This window comes from Phoenix dactylifera, chromosome 15 (assembly GCF_009389715.1).
Source record: "Phoenix dactylifera cultivar Barhee BC4 chromosome 15, palm_55x_up_171113_PBpolish2nd_filt_p, whole genome shotgun sequence".
Classification (NCBI taxonomy): Eukaryota; Viridiplantae; Streptophyta; class Magnoliopsida; order Arecales; family Arecaceae; genus Phoenix; species Phoenix dactylifera.
The window spans coordinates 2,015,328-2,035,258 of record NC_052406.1 but is presented as its reverse complement, the minus strand read 5'-3'; the positions used below and the strand labels follow the sequence as shown (position 1 = coordinate 2,035,258).

The following is a 19,931-nucleotide window of genomic DNA, read 5'->3' as shown; positions in this document are numbered from 1 at the left end:
GAAACCTTCGGGTTGGTTCATGTAGATCTCTTCATCTAGGTCCCCATTCAAGAAAGCAGTTTTAACATCCATTTGATGTATAACCAGCTTATGAATGGAAGCCAAGGCAACAAGAATCCTAATAGTAGTGATTCTAGCTACAGGGGCATAAACATCAAAGAAGTCAATCCCAGATTTTTGAGTAAAACCTTTGGCTACTAACCTAGCCTTATATTTGTCTACAGTTCCATCTGGCCTAAGTTTCTTCTTAAAGATCCATTTACACCCTATGGGTTTACTTCCTGGGGGTAGGTCTGCCAATTCCCAAGTATGGTTTTGGATTATAGATTGTATTTCATTATCTATTGCTTCTTTCCAGAAGGGGGCATCTAGAGATTTCAAGGCATCCTCTAAAGAAGTAGGAGAGTCTTCTATTAGGAATGTGTAGTAGTCTTCTCCAAAGTTCTTTTCAACTCTAGTTCTTTTACTTCTTCTAGGTTCAGTTTCTTCTTCTTCTTCTCTAAATCTGGTTCTGCTAGAACTAGTCCCTAAGTTATTATTGGTATTTATTTGATCATTTATCCTTGTTTTAAAAGGAAATATACTTTCAAAGTAGATTGCATCTCTTGCTTCCATTATAGTGTTGTTATTAATTTCATTTATTTGAGAGTTAAACACTAAAAATCTATTAGCATTACTCTCAATTGCATATCCTATAAATATTGCATCTATTGTTTTGGGTCCAATTTTCTTTCTTTTATTTTCTGAAATTTTTACTTTAGCTAAGCACCCCCACACTTTTAAATATTTTATGTTAGGTTTTCTATATTTTCAGATTTCATATGGAGTTTTATCATTATGTTTGAATGGAATTCTATTCAAGATATAAGATGCAGTTACTAGTGCTTCCCCCCAAAGATTTTCTGGCGCACCTGAACTAATTAACATAGAGTTAACCATATCCATTAAGGTTCTATTCTTTCTCTCAGCTACTCCATTAGATTGGGGTGAATAAGGAGCTGTCACTTCATGAATTATCCCATGTTCTTCACAGAACTGGGTCAGCTCAAAAGAGGTATATTCACCTCCTCTATCAGACCTTAAGATTTTAATCTTTTTATCTAGTTGGTTTTCAGCCTCTGCTTTATAGACTTTGAATTTATTTAAGACCTCATTTTTAGCTTTGATAAGATAGAGGTGACAGTATCTAGAAAGGTCATCTATGAAAGTTACAAAATATTTGTTTTCACCCCTTGAGGTTCTTCCTGAGTCACATACATCACTATGTATGAGTTCAAGGAGATCAGAATCTCTACTTACAGAGTGAAAAGGTTTTTTTAGGTAATTTGGCCTCTACACATATCTCACATTTATCATTATTCTTAATTTCTGATTTTGGGATTAAATTCAAGTGCAAAATCTTTTAATTGAACTATAGTTTACATGTCCCAGCCTACTATGCCAGACAACAAGAGAGTCAATATGAAGAACAATAGAATTTTCATTCATAGATGGAATAATTACATTGAGTTTAAACAATCCATCACAAAGAAAACCTTTTCCGATGAAAGAGACACCATGGGTTACAACAACATTATTTGATTCAAAAACAATTCGGTATCCTTGCTGGACAAGCAAGGATCCACTAACTAGATTTCTACGGATGTCTGGAACGTGGTGCACGCCTTGCAGAGTAAGGATCTTTCCAGAGGTAAGTGTCAGATCCACTCGTCCCGCTCCAAGCACGCGCGCCACAGCATTATTACCCATGGTCACAGTTCCTCTACATGAGATCTGATAAGATGAAAACCAGGAGCGATCAGAACAAACATGTATACTAGCTCCGGTATCAATCCACCAGTCAAGTGCTAATTGTGTCATGTTAACTTCAGGTATGAAGGAAACAGACCTGATAGCAGTCTCAAAGGAGTTAGCCCCACAGGTCACCATGTTGGCCTGGGCACCAGAAGTGGTAGGACCCTTACTTCTAGGTTGACGAGGAGTAGTGATCTTGTAGAAGCATTGGTTGGCCATATGGTTGGTCCGACCACAGACAAAACAACAACGAACAGATTCTCCTTCTTTCTCTTTTTTCTGGTTCTGAGAGAAGTTGGGTTTTCTGTTGTTGGGCTGAAAGGAGTTCCTATGGTTGAATGATTTCTTCTTGAAGGACTTGTTGTGGTTGGGACGGAAAAAACGATTCTGATTTTTGGATTTGGGCTTGGATTCAACATTGTTGACTTTGGGCAAAGGATTGGAGGAGCGAGATTTTTCTCTAAGGCGATGTTGTTCTTCAATCCTAATAGAATTTAGGACTTGGGTTAGAGACAGATCACCTTGGGTGTGGCTCAAAGTCTTGGCAAAGTCTGACCAGGTAGAGGGAAGTTTGTCTATAATACAGGCAACTTGGAAAGACTCATCTAAGTGGGTTCCATTTGCCTGGAGTTGAAGAATCAATGTTTCATATTCATGGATTTGATCATTCATAGATTTGGAATCAACAAATTTAAACTTGCTAAAGTCAGAAGCTTTGAATCTCTTTACCCCGGCATCATCAAGTCCATATTTATTTTCTAAGGTATCCTAGAGATCTTTGGCACTCTTAGCTATATAATAAATATCATAAAGCCTATCAGAAAGGGCTCCTAGAATTCTATGAAGACAGTGGTAGTTGGTTTCTTCTGGAGTCCTAGTGGAGGATGCATCATCAGAAGGAGCAAGGTTTAGGTTGTTGCGAGTAGAAGGTCGTGAAGTAGATGGGTTAGACCCACCAATGGCGGAGATCAAGCCTAAGGTGGTGAGCCAGAACCGCATTTGATTCTGCCACCTTCTAAAGTTTTGACCATCAAATTTTTCAAGTTTAGCACTAAGATTTTCAGATGCGTGGGAAGCCATTAGTTTGTAGCTTAACACAATTTTGACACCTGTGAAAATGAGAAGGTTTATGTCAAATTATTGCACTGATATTTAAATTGAACTTTAGATGTCTAATTGAAAAATCCAAAGAATAACAGCCAGATCAGCTCCAGATCGGTGGTGGAGCACTTGGCTCACTTAAGTACCAGCCTTTCTTAGGCACGTATGCCTTTTTGACAAGCTTTTCTTAGACACCGTTATTCAATAGATAATTTCACTAGATATCGTTCAATTTTATCCTAAGTGCAATATTAAGCTAGCTCCTATGAATTAACCAATTTTCAAATTTCTGTTTGAATGGAATCTGGAAATTATTCCGTAAGGAGTCCAAATGGAGGTATTAATAAACCTCTTGGAGGTTAAGCAATCTAATATTTTGCTTGAAAAATTAAGTACTAAAGTAAAGCTAGCATAAATGTGTAACAGCTAAAATAGAACAATTTATAATTATGCAGCAAAATATTTAAATATTGCAATCTAAAATCTAGTGCTAACCGTACATAAACTTTCCTGGATTGTTAGCCTAGATGCACAAATATAATTAAATATTTCTAATATTCAAAAACAATAAATAAGAAGAATAAACTAGCAAATAACTAACTTGACAATATAATAATAAAATGAAGAAAGAGAGAGAAGATGGCCTGTGGATCGAAGCACGCTGATGCGCTGTCCCAGGAAAGTTTATGCCCCCCAGTACGGGTCTGCTGGCACAGATCTCCTAGAGATACGACGACCCAATACAGAACCACGTCTTCCCCGTCAGTGCGCCTCCAGGGAAGAAAGAAGAGCACGTTCACGCTTGCAGATAGCTCAAAAGAAACTTAGAAAAATTATGAGGAGAAGAAATATTTTCTTTATTTCTTTTCTCCCTAGTGATCCCTAGAGCCTTTTTTTTATCTAGACTCTTGGAATAGGGAGAAGAGAAAATTTTGATTGTACTTTGAAATAATCCCTAGAGCCCTTTATATAGGCTCAGGCACGTCAAAAGAAGAAGATTCCCCTCCCGCGGATTGATGACGTGTCTTCTTGTGCTCCTTTGATTCTTCGGCTTATTGCATCTTGGCCGTTCATGCTTCCTTCCTTCTTCGAGGGGCCTTTCCATGTTTGCTCCTGCGCTGGTTACATGACACTTGTCATGGTTTGCTTTCATTAGAAATTCTTCCATGTTTGCTCCCTTGCTTGTGCACGGATGCTTGCCACTTGGCCGTTAACCAATTTTGGTTTTCAAATTTTAAATTATTTGATTTAATTCAACAAGGACTTCATATTTTATATTGTAGGAACTCATCCATGGAAACAAAGGAAGGGACTATTGATACATAAACAATGATGATACCACATGGAAATCGTGCTTCGTCTCTACAAGAATGCTGATGCTTGTGGGTTTGATTTTTGACTGCTTGTCTCAGCATCTCTCACATGAATCACGCATGTTCGGCTCTAGGGTTCTTTCGATTACAAAAGTTCAGTTTTTGAGAGGGCCCTTGCTCCAAAACTTTCACCATATTTTGTGACTGTAGTTAAAAATTCAGATGCTCAGCTAGAATGACCTGTACAGTTATGATGAACTCGCCTTGGACAATGAAGTCATTTGGATGACTACGACCATTTGAACAACTTCTATGCTATTCAAAGGAAAACATTCACCAGGACCTGCTTCTAACTGTAAGTCTTCTGACGGTCTTCAACTGATGGTGTCTCCACTGGACTTTTCCAACGTTATCATATTGGTCATAGCACTCATTATACTAGTGCATCAAAGTTTCTATGCAGGCTTTCCAATTCAATGCCCCTTTACCATTCGATTACATGTGGTCGCTGTACCGTGACTGTGACATAAAATTGAATGGCTATGCTTGTGCTTTGTGCTTGATAATTTCACTGCTTATGAAGCTTGATTGATGGCAACTGGCTCCTGGGACCATGATGGTGCTGCTCTTGGTCTTGCTCGGCTCCACAAATGAGAGACCAATCCCTATTGTTAACCATGATCTGGAGCTGCGCTGCCCATCCAAGAGGGAACAAAAATCACATGCAGTGAGCATCTACGACGAGCTTCTTATTTTGCCACATTTTTTTTAATACCTATTTAAACCCAAAAGTCATAGACTTTCTAGTAGCAGATCGTCTGTTCCATGGTTAAAAATAATAATAAAAAAAATCGTGACATCATCTTTCTTTCTCGTCAAGCTTCTCCATCCATCCTCTTTCTTGTCAGCAATCTTTTCTATTCATGAAGTCTTCCTCCAAGTTTCTTTATTTTTTTCCAAATCCCTCTCTTTCCTAAGATTTTTGTACCTAAAAATTAGTAGAATCTAAGAAATTATATATATATATATATATATATATATATATATATATATATATAATTTCTTATATTAGACAAAGCTAGAAAACTATATACCGGTATTGATGAATATTATGTTTTAGAGACTGTATATCGATTTATCTAAAAGTATATTTTGGCTTACTAGATGACTAATTTACTTGGAGTATTGATCAATATAGTATGTAATGATAAAAATCATATTTTGGAAACCGTGCATTGATTTACTTAGGATGTGTATTGGATCACTATTGGGTGTATATCAAAGAAGTCCGTAGTATGTATCAGAAAGTCAATGATTGTGTATCACTTAGCTATATAGTATGTACCGGTGAACATGATGTTTTGAAAACTATGTATCAATTTACTTGAAGGTATATACTGAATTGTTAGATGACTAATTTGCTATGTGTGTATCGTATGGCCATGTACTGTGTATTTGTGAATACCATATTCTGAAACTATGTATCGATGGTTTGTATTACTTGACGATGTAAGGTATACCAATAAAAGACATATATTTTTTTATTTTTTTAATCACGGATTAATGACCCCATCCTATATTTCCTTCTTTGGTGCCTACTCTATATAATTTTTGTTCTCTAAAAAAAGGGTAACAGTAAAGTTTCTTATTAAGAGGGCTGATGAACTTGTAGGCAATCATGTCTGATGGTCGATTTATCCATACTCTAATTACTCAATCCCAAAAAGTTAGGATGCACCATATTAGCAGAGGATATGATTATTTGAGACTGAGGCATGGTTTATAAAAATTTGTTCTCCATAAAACTTAACAAACTTGTAATCTATTATATGGAGTAGTAAAATAGAGGATATATTAATTGACAGGATATAAATCTTTCTCATAGTACAAATCATGTATTATTTAAATTAGTATATTAATTAGATTCATTTTTTAATTAATTATAAGTTATAATAGTTTTTAATTATCATTAGGCACTAATATTAATACCAAAATTTAAATCCTTCTCAAATTTCACATTATAATTAACAAGATGATAGCCACGTATTAATTAAATCTATACATAGGTGACTGAAAATGTCAACAAATAATTTCGGAATATAGAATAATAATTTTTATTTTATTTAATAAATATCATAATAATTATTAAAGAATATATGTAACAATTGAAATAAAATATCTAACATTCATTATTTATTTAATATAACGTAACAATTATATTTTTTAATAAATATATCTTAATTTAAAATAAATATATGTTAATTTGTCATAAAATATATAAAATAACTATATGTTCAAATTTAGGTTTATCGCAATCTTAAGCAATTGGCACAGCAATCGTCTTGAAAATTAGTATAATTTATACTTTAATTTACTTCTCACTTCAAATAACAACTGGTGTAATATGTAATAGTACAATGACTATTTTGACAAACCTATATAGTATTTTAAACAAAATTTATTTGTTCCTATATTATAATTTATAAATAATTTAGAAATTATATCCATGAAGGTTACATGCTAGTGACTCAACTATTTCTATCTTCCATGATAACATATCTCATAATTTCAAATTAAAAAAATAGGCATTTCCAAATCATAAAACATTTAAATCAAATGGTCAAAGATGGATCTTGTAGCCAAAATTTTCTCTATCATTAAAACGAGGAAGTAATGCATGCTAATGACTTCTAAAATCATTATCCTTTTTATTAAAGAATTATCATGTACACCTCACATCTCTCACTCTCTTCCCTATTCCCCCCTCCGCGGGTTATTCTACTTTACCGCCATCTCACGCTATTCTCCCCAATTCCTTGCGAACTCCTCCTCGGATTTTCGCCTCCAAACGATCTCTCTCTTCGAATTCCTCACCGCCTGTGCCGCCCTCTGGGATCCCCCTCTTATCGTCTCTCTCCCCGCTTCATTTCTGTTGCCAAAGCTGGGTTCTCACATACTAATTTGCCGTCCGATTGGTATCAATGCGAAAAAACTACACATTTGGAGGTTAACATCATATTTAGATCTTTGAAAACATCCATATAAGCAGTTAGTGGCAAAAAGATTGGATTTTGATAGCATGGGTCGCTCGATCGGCAAGCAGAACTACCCCCGGTCGCCGCCACAGATTGCCCGGCCGTGGACGGAGTTCCAAGAGGTCGGCATCGTCCCGCCAATGAACGCTCTGGAGATCTTGCGGGAGACGGTGAGGATCCTCCGTGCCGATCCCTCCACCTTCATGACAATTCTTGCCCTCCTCATCTGCCCTGTTTCAGCTGCTCTGCTCTTCAACACCCTCGTCGATGCCGCCGTCGTCGGCGCCGTCTCGCACCGTTTCGTCCTTTTAGCGGTTACCAGCGGCCTCCCTCCCACCCATTTCCTCAAGCAGATGTGCCATCATCTAGCTGGGACGGTTGTTTCCTCCGCCTTCTGCTTCCCTCTCTTAATAAGCCTCCTCCTCCTTGCCCGGGCTTCCATCGTGTACTCCGTCGCCTGCTCGTATGCCGGAAAAAAGGTCGTGGCTTTGGAGTTCTTCGGGACCGTGCGCCGGATTTGGAGGCGCCTTGTATCCACTTATATTTGGGTCTGTGTCTGCATTTCCGGCTGTCTGGCTCTGTTTCTTGCCCTCCTCGTCATGGTCTGCAGTGCATTCTCCTGCTTGGGTTACCCTCCGGAGATCGTCGTCTACCCGGCCTTGTTCACTGTGTTGGTCTTCTCCATGGTGTATGCCCACACGATCATAGTCTGCAATCTCGCCAGTGTGATCTCAGTCTTGGAGGATGTGTTGGGGCCGCAGGCTTTGGTTCGGTCGATCCACTTGATCAAGGGGCAGACGCAGGCGGGGCTGTTGATATTTCTCGGGTCGGCGATCGGGATGGCTTTCGTGGAGGGGCTGTTTGAGCACAGGGTGAAAACGTTGAGCTACGGGGATGGGTCGTCGCGGCTGTGGGAGGGGCCTCTGCTGGTCCTCATGTATTCATTTGTGGTGCTCACCGATTATATGATGAGTGCGGTCTTCTACTTCACTTGTAGATCTTCTAGCATGGGAGTGTTGAGTGGTGATGGCCATTCCTTGGAAGAACTAGAAAAGATTTCTACTGAGCTGGTGGATGCTAAATAATGCTGCATTCTGGGGAGAATGATCCTTTTCAGCATCAGTTTTTTTTTTTTTTTTTTACTGAGCTGGTGGATGCTAAATAATGCTAAAAGATTTTTTTTTTTTCAGCATCAGTTTCACCAGGGCAATAAGCAGCTAGAACAGCCAGGACTGCAGAAGGTTTTACTGCAGCAGCCGGTAATGCGGATTTAAAAGAGGGAGCATTCCACCCTTTGTTTGTGGTGGATGGACAGCTTCGATGTGAAATCTTTCTGTGGAAGGACTAGAATTAAGAAGCTCAATGCTGTCTGAAAAATGCAACTCTCTCTGAAAATATACAGTCTCATTTGATGTTTTTTGTAAGCCATGTATACCCAAGGCTCTTATGTTTACTGAGATAAAATATCCCTTGCATTTTTAAGGCGGTCTTTGATCTCTCTTATCCATCACTTCTTGCAAGGTCTGAGTGAGATGATTGTTTTAGTTTATTTTGCGACAGTTAGATTACCAGAACGGTCAGTAATCGAGAGATCTTGTTGAGAACCAATTCCATGAGTTCATGTCAAATTTCACCTTTTGATATGCACATTTTCCAATAGGTATTTGTGATATAAAGTTGCTGTCAAATGATTGTTTGATAATGTGACAAACATTGCAGATATTGGTAGCCAACTGAGACATTCCTACCCTGAGTTTTTTGGCAGCCAAAAGTCTGAACATCAAGAATAAGTGGTATGTACCATCCCTTATACGATACTTTTTAATGCTATGCTGCAAATATATTCAGATGCTTTGTACTTTTTTTTTTTGGTTGTTTTGCTTGATCAAGTAATATGCGCAGCGCACTATCAAATAAGGGATGCCGCATTTGAGTTCTTAATTAGGCAAATTTGTTAATTTTAAGTTTACATTTTCTTGAAGGCATCAGTTTTTCTAATTCTGGTCACCATGTAACTAAAGCATGCAGTTATTGTTCCGTTCATGCTATGCTTTTGATAAAAATCATCTGTTCTTTCTTTTATTCCCTATGGTTGCATGGTGGAAAGAATCTTTATTACGAATGACTATTATCATGAATGATAAGTATACCTACCTCCACATTTCCTTGATCATTCTTGTTGGATGCCTTGCTACTTCTTTAAGTTGAAGATATCATTTAGTTTTTTTTTTAACCCCAAATGTACATCAGGTCAAAGACATAGCTTCCCTAGCATCCATATGGAAATTCTAATCAATATTGGTAACAGGGATTTAAGTGCTGGTTCTGGTAGGTTGCTGATTAGTAGCCATCACGACACGTGTCATGTTGTCGAATGCCAAAACAAAAAATTCAAAAAATGGATTAACACCTTTTTAACTAGAAATATTTTTTTTTGAAAAAATTAATGGGTGCCATGTCAATCTGTGCTAGGTTTTGGTACTAGCCTGGCATGATACATGCCAGCACTTGAAACTTCAGTGATTAGTTATTATCAAAATGTAATCTTTCCAATAGACCAGATTCCCTATTTTAGGGCATGATATATCCATTTGGAAGCAGCTATAAAACAATTGTAATATTTCCATTGATGAAAGCAAGATGGATTGATCAGATTAAAGTGGAAAAGAACTCTTGTTTAAAATTTAAGCCAAAATATTGGTTATGGTCATGTATTCATTTAACATGCTAATGATTTGATATCATTCTACTTGCAGAAATGATGAAGTTTCACGAAGATTGTTAAATTGACCATATTACAATGATAGCCAACTCTTGCCTTCTACAATGTGCTAGAAACTATGATTGAAGAGCTGGTAGTTATTTGATCAATTTATTTGTGTAGGAGATTGTTTTTTTGAATAACATTTTTAATACCATTTTCAACAAAATGAGAATGCAAGGGATAAACATTTAGTAAAACAAAGAAAGCTAGGTTCGTGGTGGATTTGTAAAATCACCAGCAATTAAGTGATGGAGAAGTAACTGCAGTGCTAGGACATATCCAATTAAGACATAAGGGGGGTGGCATGTTAGATTCGTGTTGAAGTATTTGGAGGAGGGAAGATCCTGCAGCTGGAAAATTTGAGAAAGAATTTGGGATAGTTGGTTGTGGCAGGGATGTAATTGATGAATGTTGAACTAGAGTCAATATTCTTCAAGAAAACTAAAATTTTTCATGTTGACGAAGCTTAATGGTTATGTGGATATTTTATCTTTTCTTTTTTTAAAAAAAAAAAATTCTACACTCTATTTTAGAAAAACAGGCCTTTGTTTGTTAGGTTTTATATTTCCTTGTATTTTAATATGCGTACCGTGTTCAACATCATTGCCCTCCCCACAAAAGGAAATGAAAAAAAAGGAAAGAAAAAAAAGACAAGAAAGCCCATCCATTGCTTAAAACAAACATCTAATGAAATGAGGGTCCTGCCTTAATTTTAATGCTTCATTATAATTAGCAACTCAGCAATGCAAATTTCATTTCTTAAGGATCAAAATCCATTAAAAATGACAAAACCCTGAAAACCTTAGTGATCTTTCTCTAAGTATCCTAAAATGAATATGCATTTACTTGAGAGATTGTATCATTGTAAGCAAGTGGCCTCCAAAACTATCTCTAGTATTCTAGACATGAGCTGTGTCCAAGCCTAGACAAAACTTGAATAACTGAATAGTTTCAACCGAAACAATAGGAACTAATAGGGCCCTTTTTTAATCATAAAATATCATATTAAATTATGGCTGAAAACGGGTCGGATATAATCGAACCGTATCCATTTTGGATCAGATTCAGATACTGTTTTTTTTTTTGATCCAATCGGATCTGGACACAGATACAGATAGTTTAAAAACCTTCCGAATATGGATATGGATATGGATATACCTTATTTTTTCGGCTTTGGATCCAGATATCCATATAACAATTGGCCAAACCCTCTAGGACTTAAGATAAAAGAGCTATGATATCAAAACACAATTATATATAATTTTTTGTTGACACCAATGGATATGTTTACTTTTAGGTCTATCTTTTTGCCAACTCAAAATGCAAGCGCTACTTCCATGACCGTTTGAAGCCTGCGAAGTGTACCTGGATAGCTATGTATAGGAAGCAACACAAGAAGGTACTTTCATCACTTGATCTTTGTACTTTTTGCCTAACATAAATCCCCCTGAAAAAGTTGATCATAGGCATGGGTTAGCAAAGATATCATAGGCATGGGTTTGCTGAAATTGCATTTTTTAAATTAAATTTATCCTTTCTGAATATATCATTATAGATTTTATTTTTGAATTCTTGCTTTAAATGAATGATTGCTGAAATTATAATTTTTTATTAAATATATCCTTTATGATTATATCATTATTGTTAGTTTTTATTATTGATGAATGCTTGTTAAAATTAAATTTTCTTAATTGAATCTTTTCTTTATGATCATGTCTTTATTACTGGTTTTCATCATTGAATTTTGCTCAAATTTTGATTAGTATTTGAAAAAATAACTAATTTTTATCCATATTCGGATAAAAAAATATGGATATGTTTAATATTCGATTCGTATCCATATACGTTTATAACAAATATGGATATGCTTAATATCCGATTCGTATCTGTATCTGTTTAAAACAAATATGGATATCAATTTTGATATCTGTTTAATATCCATATTTGCTTTCGTAGTCGTTGAAAAATATGGATACAAATATGGATATATCAATATCCGATCCGTTTTCAGCCCTAATTAAATGAATCTACTATTTTTGTTAAACATTTTGTGTTTCCTCCGAAGTAATCCTATTAGAAGTGCAGTTGAAATCTTTTATCAACTAAACATAGTTTGGTGTTCTATCACCTTAATATTTATCATGCGCACTAAAAATCAATGTTCTATATGCATGGGTTAATGAAGATATTAGCAGCATGAGTGATGTGATTAAGATGTGTTAGTAAAAGTTCATCGACTTCTACTTAGTATTAAGTTGTTTCTCTTTCTTCTTTTTTCCATAATTGAGAGTTAATATAAAGCCAAGTTGATTGAGATGTGTTTTCTCTTTTTTAATAGTTTTGCACCCGCATGTATTATCAAATAGTAAGTATTTTTTTAGCAGTTTCAGAGTTATACAATATGAGAAGTTCATAAAAAGTCTTAAATATCAAAATTTGTAGGAAGATTGTGCGCCATCATCATCCTTGAATCCAAGGTTCGAAATACTACATGATTACATATTAACCCTATCGAACAAGGAAGGGTATGGTAGCCATTGGAACCTTGCACCATCCAAACTTATTGCTTCCAAAGCCAACATGACCTGCACATGAAGTTCACAGAAAATCAATTTAAAGAAATATAATAGCAATCTATTAAATAAAAAAATGCTAAGTATATTTTTTTTTCTGAATTTTCTCTTTGTTTTTGAGATTTCTTTCTTATTTTATTTCATATTCTATCTTGTTTCATGCTTGGGGCATACAGCAGATTATATTGGAGAGGGAGGACGCTCCTATACTCAAAAGCTCTCTCCCCTTGGTACCATGTTGGCTAGCAGACAAAATGGCTTCTCTTTTGGTTCAGAGCACCAACAGCTTTGTGGATTTTTTTAATCTGCACTCATAAGGCTTGATGCATGCTAGTCTGTGCCTTGTAGAAGCACAGTTTGGTCATTGTTTGACTAAATATGATACTTTTTTTACTGTTTAATATTTCCAATATTTACTAAGAGTGAGTGGGAGCAGATATGCTACTTTTATTAGGAAAAGTTGGTCTTCTTTGCATCAGCCCAAGTAACTACTGTGCTGAAGAATTAAGGTATCACTAATTTGATATAATACCATCAATATTATACCTTATTAATGGGATATCGATACGGGTCTTGGTGTGATATGCTAAAACTAGCCGGGCATCTTGACCATGCCCTGCCGGGATAGGTTGGTACCATGGCCGGTTCGCTTGGTACCATGCCTAACCCGACTGGACCACTCATTGAGAAGAGAGAGAGAGAGAGAAAGAGAGAGAGAGAGAATTTCTCAAACCCTATTGAAACCATATGTGTCAATGCTAGTACCGGCATCATACACCCCATCAAAAACTACTTAATCTTGAAAAAATATTAAAAAAAATGTTGGCCTAGTGCACGAGGCTTCCCCCATTACAGGGTTTGGGGAGGGTAAGATGTATGGAGCCTTACCCCCATATATGGAGAGGTTATTTTCATGTTTTGAATGCTTGACCTTCATATCACAATGGAGAACCTTACTATTGCACCAAAGCTCACCCTCATAACTTAACATTCATTCAAAATATCAAAAAACTTAAAAATAAAAATAAAAAGTAAAATAGCATCCTAGTATGGTACTAGGATGTGGCACCTTCTTGAGAGTTAGTTAGTACATCCCCATATTGAACCGATCTAGCAAAAAAATGATACTTTTAAATTCTTAATTGGACTAGTGCAAGGCATGTTGTGCTAGTACCAAGACCCGTATCGGTTGCCCGGCAGCATAGTTTGGTACGATATCGTGCTGTTCTGTGTCAGGTCTGTATCGACACAATAGAGCTAGCGAGAGAGGGGGAGAGGGAGGAGAGAGCAAAATAGAGAGAGGGAGGGAGGGAGAGGGAGAGGAAGGGAGGGATAGAGAGGGAGAGGAAGGGGTAGGGTTGGAGGAGGGCCATAGAGGGTTCCCTTGTTTCAAACGAAATAGGGGCCCTAGGGGGACATTTTTTTTATCTTGATGATTTTAAGTGAAGTCAGAAAAAGGCTCCCTCCCTTCCTCCCTCCCCTTCTCCCTCTCCCACTCCCTCGTTGGTTTCTTGAACCAAGGTGTGGAATCTTGCCGAACCAGCCCCGGTACAGTTCGGTACGTCCTAAATTGGCGAACCATGGCTAGTATTTGGATTCTAACTTTAACCAAGCTAGTTGAACTAGGGGAGCCCATATATCTATACATGTAAGAGGGTTGAGAGGTTGGGATGAGGGTATGCATCTATCCCCCTCTTTGACGTTTCAACAATCAGAGGAGGAGTCTTTTTTTCCTTCCTTCAACTTATTGCTACCAATATCTATCTTCTTCATACTCTTTATTTCTCTCTCTCTCTCTCTCTCTCTCTACATTGCCTTTATTTGTTTTATTTTCTTTTTCTTAACATATGTTTCTTACTTGAACGAAAGATTGACCTGGGTCATACTACACCAAAACCATGTCAATTAGGAGAGTTGCCAAAACGTGCAGTTGGGTTGGGATGTCTTTATCTTGTGGAGTAGGCTATATATTAGAACTCAAGTTCCATCTTGAGGCTTAACCTATGAGCAGTGTAGGTTGAGTTGTCTTGGCTTGATTTTGGGTTGGATCTGGCATGAGTCAAGCTTGCAAATGAAACAATTATCAAAATCTATAAATTGTATTAAGGTGTTTAGGCAGTAATCTGAATGAAAATGGGAGTTACAATCCACTTGCTTGCTCACTTGATACCCCATCTCCCTGCCTACTATTCAATCCACCCTAAAGGGTAGTCCCAGATCAACCTGCTTGGGCCCAGTGAGATACTGTAGCATCTACTATGCATTCAACCAGCATAAATGGGCTACCTAGCTCTTTGAGCTCTGAGCCAGCCAGCTGAGGGACTAAGTCTAATCACTTGTAGCCCGGATTACTGCCTTTGAAGGCAATTAATATAATCCACTTCATGAAATTTTGAGATTGACATCCTTGTTAGAATTCTAAAATGAATCTAGGTTGGCACCTAACCTGTTAGGTAGTCACATTTGTTTTAGGTGGGAAAAGGTAAAATAGAAAGAATGAATAGGAGTCTGAGAATGAAAACAGAAAAATGGAAAAAGAGAAAAGGTGAGGGAAGACAAGCAAATAAAATAGGGGAGTTAGAAAAAGAAGAAGAAGAATAAGGAGAGGAAAAGAAAAGAAAAGGTATCACTATAGATATTAATCGGACAGGTAGAAAATGGGGAAGGGGCATTTATAAGAATGTAAGAAGGGAAAGGGTAAGGGGAAAAGAAAGAGAAAGAAAGGAATAAATAGTTTATTCGCAATGATTTGGTGGTGAGCAGTTGTCAATGATTATGTACTCTCTTATGTTGGCCTCATAATTGTATTACATTAATATTCTTATGATTTACAAGTTAGCATGTCATAACTTATTATCATTTAAGTTATAATAAGATATAACGACCTATGTGCTGCATATTAAATATATCGATGTCTATTACAGCAAGCGTTCTATAAATTTTTAGTCTAGTCATGTGAATCCTTATTTACCACAGGTTCTCATTAGGGGCTGCATATGGAGGCTTCGCCTTAACCTACGAGTCTTATAACATCAAATGGATTTGGCTATACTCATCTAGGTATGATTCACAAGTTTAAAATCTTTTTCCAACTGTTCTGGAATTTTGGCAAGAGAGGGTCTTCCATCAGGACCTACAGGTTAAGTTGGGAAGTATAAAACTCATTATAATTGCTTATGGAGGAGCCACCTTCTAAGCCTGCCTTAGAAGAGTCTAGACAGAGAAGAGGCAAGATTTAATTCTGGGAATTTTGTTCATGGGTCTGTTGAATACACATATATGGAGCTTTTGGGAGGAAGCTCTAATCTGGAGCTTTCCAAAAATGCTGTTTTCAGCTTTGTCAGAAAGCTGTATTTTTGACAAAAATGTCCATATTAAAATATAATAATTACATAGTTTGTCCCTTTATAAACTTAAAAATCTGCTGGAGCCAAGAACCCTAGCCGTCAGACTCCCTTCCGCAAGAAAAATTGTTAGAGAGATAAATGGTCATTCGGAGGATGAAAAATTAATTTACATTAAAAATTAAAATATTTTATACCTTTTTTATTGTATTATACTATAAATATAATATTATATTACATTACATCATAATACATTAATATGTTATTTTAAATAATTTAATATTATGTTACATTATGGAAAATTAATTTATACTAATAATTATAATATTTTATACATTTATTATTGTATTATACTATAAATATAATATTATAATACGTTTTATCATAATACATTAATATATTATGTTAAATAATTCAATATTATATTATATTATGAAAAATTAATTTATACTAATAATTATAATATTTTATACCGTTATTATTGTATTATACTATAAATATTATATTATATTACATTACATCATAATACATTAATATGTTATTTTAAATAATTTAATATTATGTTATATTATGAAAAATTAATTTATACCAATAATTATAATATTTTATACCTTTATTATTGTATTATACTATAAATATAATATCATAATATGTTATATCATAATACATTAATTATGGGAAATTAATTTTTACTAATAATTATAATATTTTATACCTTTATTATTGTATTATACTATAAATATTATATTATATTACATTACATCATAATACATTAATTTGTTATTTTAAATAATTTAATATTATGTTATATCATGGAAAATTAATTTATACAAATAATTATAATATTTTATACCTTTATTATTGTATTATACTATAAATATAATATATATTACATTATATCATAATACATTAATATGTTATGTTAATTAATTTAATATTATGTTATATTATCAAAAATTAATTTACTCTAATAATTATATTACTATTATGCTATATTATAATAATTTTATTTTATATTACAATAATATTATACTATATCGTATATTTATGTATTAATATATTTTATATTTTATTATGTTCTGTTGTATAATACTATGCAATGTCCTTTATGGTAATTTTGTCATACAAAAGTATTTTCTCAGTTTGTTTACCAAACATATGTTAAAGTGCCACAGCACTTTACAAATGTAATTACCAAACAGCAAACAGATTTTTTTAACAGCTCTACTTCAGACAGCTCTACTTCCAACAGCTCTACTTCCAACAGCTCTACTGCGCACAGCTCCCCCAAACAAGGCCTTAGTTTCCTTAATATGTATGCAACAGGTCTCAGTGAGCTCCAATAGCAAAGAAAATTTTAAATTTTGATTCTTGTTGCATCTTTAGTCATTCAGTTTACTATTTGAAGAAATTATAGATTATGTTGAATCAATGCAATTATCTGAGCAGACCATGTAAATGCTTGTGAATGGCTGACATGTTAATCGTAGATGCAGAGGCAGAAAGTATACTTGGAGCATATCATTTTTTAGATAGTTTTGTATGATATCAGTATGCAAGACTACCCTAGAGCATGTCAGATGTTTTCATATATTCTCTGTAGATTTTGCATCCACTGGTGAAAGGTATTGAAAATACCATCAATGAAGGTGCCGAATAAAATGAATGGCAACCATACTGTGCAAACACAAACTGGAAACTCTATCTCATCAATTTGGTTATCCCTTGTCTTTTTTCTGATTCGTTTTTATCCAATTATATTCTCTGAAATGTTGTCTTGAAATTTCACTCTGATTCTTCCATGTTTTCTTTAGTCTCCCCCTAGTCAACCTGTCAATTTTAATAACAAACAACAATAACAATGATAATATAATCTGTACCCTTCAGTGCATATGTCAGGCCCTCGCATCACAATCATATCTGGCCCACAATGTACATGTCTAAAAAATAGTAAATGGCTTTCTCCCATTTTAGTTGCACATATCTGTGTCTACTCCTTTGTGTTGCCTTACGTCGACCTTTTCATTTCTGTTGATGCTGTAGTCAACTTATACTGCGGTCCATCCTTCCTGTCTAATATATTAATCAGTATAGTAATGTAGTTCACATTTTTTGGGGAAATTTATGATATCCAAAGTCTTATTCGTTTCTTCATTCTTGCATGATGGCTGCAGTCAGATCAGGAACCATGAAGTTAACACACACTTAGTTGAAAGTGACGAGTTATGAGGATAGGGAATGACATTACAAAGTCCACTATGGAGCCAAAGACCTTCATGATAAAGATTCTGCCGGGAGGATTTGTGAGGAATGGATCACATCACAGCTGTAGAAGCACTGTTGCAAGATGCCGCCATTGCAGACTGATAGATGAGCTGGTTGATACAGGGTCTTGTTTGAGCAAGTTTAAATCCTTTGATCATCTATAACTCTCGGTGCAAATAAGAAATGAGTTTACCAGTTTGTTGACAGCTTTTGGCATGGTAATTTGGACCTGACCACATATGTACCATAATTTCAGGTGTGATATTCACCAAACAATCCATACATGCCAGCCCATGCAATCATCAGCAGTCCTGTTCGGCTACTTGGATGCAAACTTCAATACTTTCGTAGCTTGTGGCAAGTATGGATCCACTCCCTTCTGATGTTGATGGATATGCTGAGCTATGCTTGCTGTCGCAATCTGAGGGTTGTCTTTGTTTTTTCTTTTTTGCTTGTGCATGTGACAATGTTTGGTATAACCAGTTGCATAATATGATATTAATTTCTTTGGATCCTTGGACTTTCTTTTTTTCATTTGCAGTTCCACCATTTTCTTTAGTGTGTGTGTGAATTGAGTTGGCACAACCAGTTCAATAATATGATACGAATTCCTTTGGATCCTTGCATTTTTTAACATTTGAACTTCTACCGTTTTCTTAAGTGAACATTCAATAGACAGCACTGATTAATTGTGGTATTACTATATCATGTTTTTCTGGCTTAGTGCTTGTCTCCTTGCCTCTATGCCCATGAAATTCTGACAAAATCTGCTCATACTCAGAACAGTTGACTTAAAGGTTCTTTAATAAACAAACTAGGTTCAGGAAAGATTGCCCAAATAAGGTAGTAGTTTGAAATAGGAGATTTATGAGCATGCTAAGTAGAAGTCTAACATATAGTTGAGTCTAAATACTAAATTACATCGACGACTAAAGATACAAACAACCTGTTTAGATTACCACCTTCTTTGTTTATACTTCTTTTATCTAAAAATTATACTTGCAGTAGTTCGATGAATAAAATCTACATTCTTGCAACATGCTAGATGATGTCGAACAGTCAATACCATATACATGCTCCAATAATAAGAATTATACTTGAAAAGATGGCAACCTTGTATGCTGAGTCATATTGCCCTCTATGATAGCCATGCTAAACATTGTGGAAGGATTACCTTCCTTGGAATCAAAGGTTGTCCATTATATATTTTTTTTGTAGGTGAATTATCTATTGCCCTGCCAACTTCTCCATCCTATAAGTGTCCTGTTTTATTTCGAGAGGATATCTTTGGATGGATAGAGGGATCATGTGATAGCAAGGATAGCATCTATACTTTTATAAGGGGGTGGGGACAAAGTTGTTATGAAAAATATAGTAGGATAATGTTCTGCTTTTTTAGAAGTTTGCAGGCGCCCATTAACTACCAAAAATTGGCTGCCCACCAGCCGTGTGTTCCTTCCACGTCATCAAATGTACGAGTGTCTGCTCCTATGATATTGCTGTGTTAAATGTTTGGCTTCTCATGGCACAAGTTAAAGCCCTTGGGGAGCTTTTAGAGGGCCAAAAAATACTTTCCAACCCTCCAAGGTACTTTTGGATGAAAAAAAATATTTGGTAAAAAATTCATAACGCTGTTTTAGCTTTTTCAGAAAGCTAAAAACAGCTTTTGGAAGAAGCTTCATTTTGGAGCTTTACAAAAAAACTGTTTTGAACTTCGTCGGAAAGCTATTTTTTTACCAAAA

The 19,931-nt window shown here is 35.4% G+C and overlaps 1 protein-coding gene across 9 annotated transcripts; it reads left to right on the top strand.

The window, feature by feature from the left end:
* Positions 1–6,953: 6,953 nt before the first annotated feature.
* LOC103707457 lies at positions 6,954–18,703 on the top strand. Of its 9 annotated transcripts, none has more exons than XM_039134074.1 (5): positions 6,954–8,663; positions 8,963–9,036; positions 11,305–11,406; positions 15,557–15,640; positions 18,099–18,703. In XM_039134074.1, the coding sequence occupies exon 1, from the start codon at positions 7,288–7,290 to the stop codon at positions 8,326–8,328; it is 1,041 nt and encodes a 346-aa protein (XP_038990002.1). In that variant the 5' UTR covers positions 6,954–7,287; the 3' UTR covers positions 8,329–8,663; positions 8,963–9,036; positions 11,305–11,406; positions 15,557–15,640; positions 18,099–18,703. The 9 variants fall into 9 exon arrangements, with proteins under 9 accessions (XP_038990002.1, XP_038990001.1, XP_038990005.1 ...); XM_039134073.1 differs by having other exon boundaries at positions 6,954–8,819; XM_039134077.1 differs by having other exon boundaries at positions 6,954–9,036; positions 18,099–18,302; positions 18,446–18,703.
* The last annotated feature ends 1,228 nt before the right edge of the window (positions 18,704–19,931 follow it).

Bases quoted from the DNA above. Each gene is read 5' to 3' on its own strand.
- LOC103707457 (XM_039134074.1), top strand. From the start codon at position 7,288: ATGGGTCGCTCGATCGGCAAGCAGAACTACCCCCGGTCGCCGCCACAG.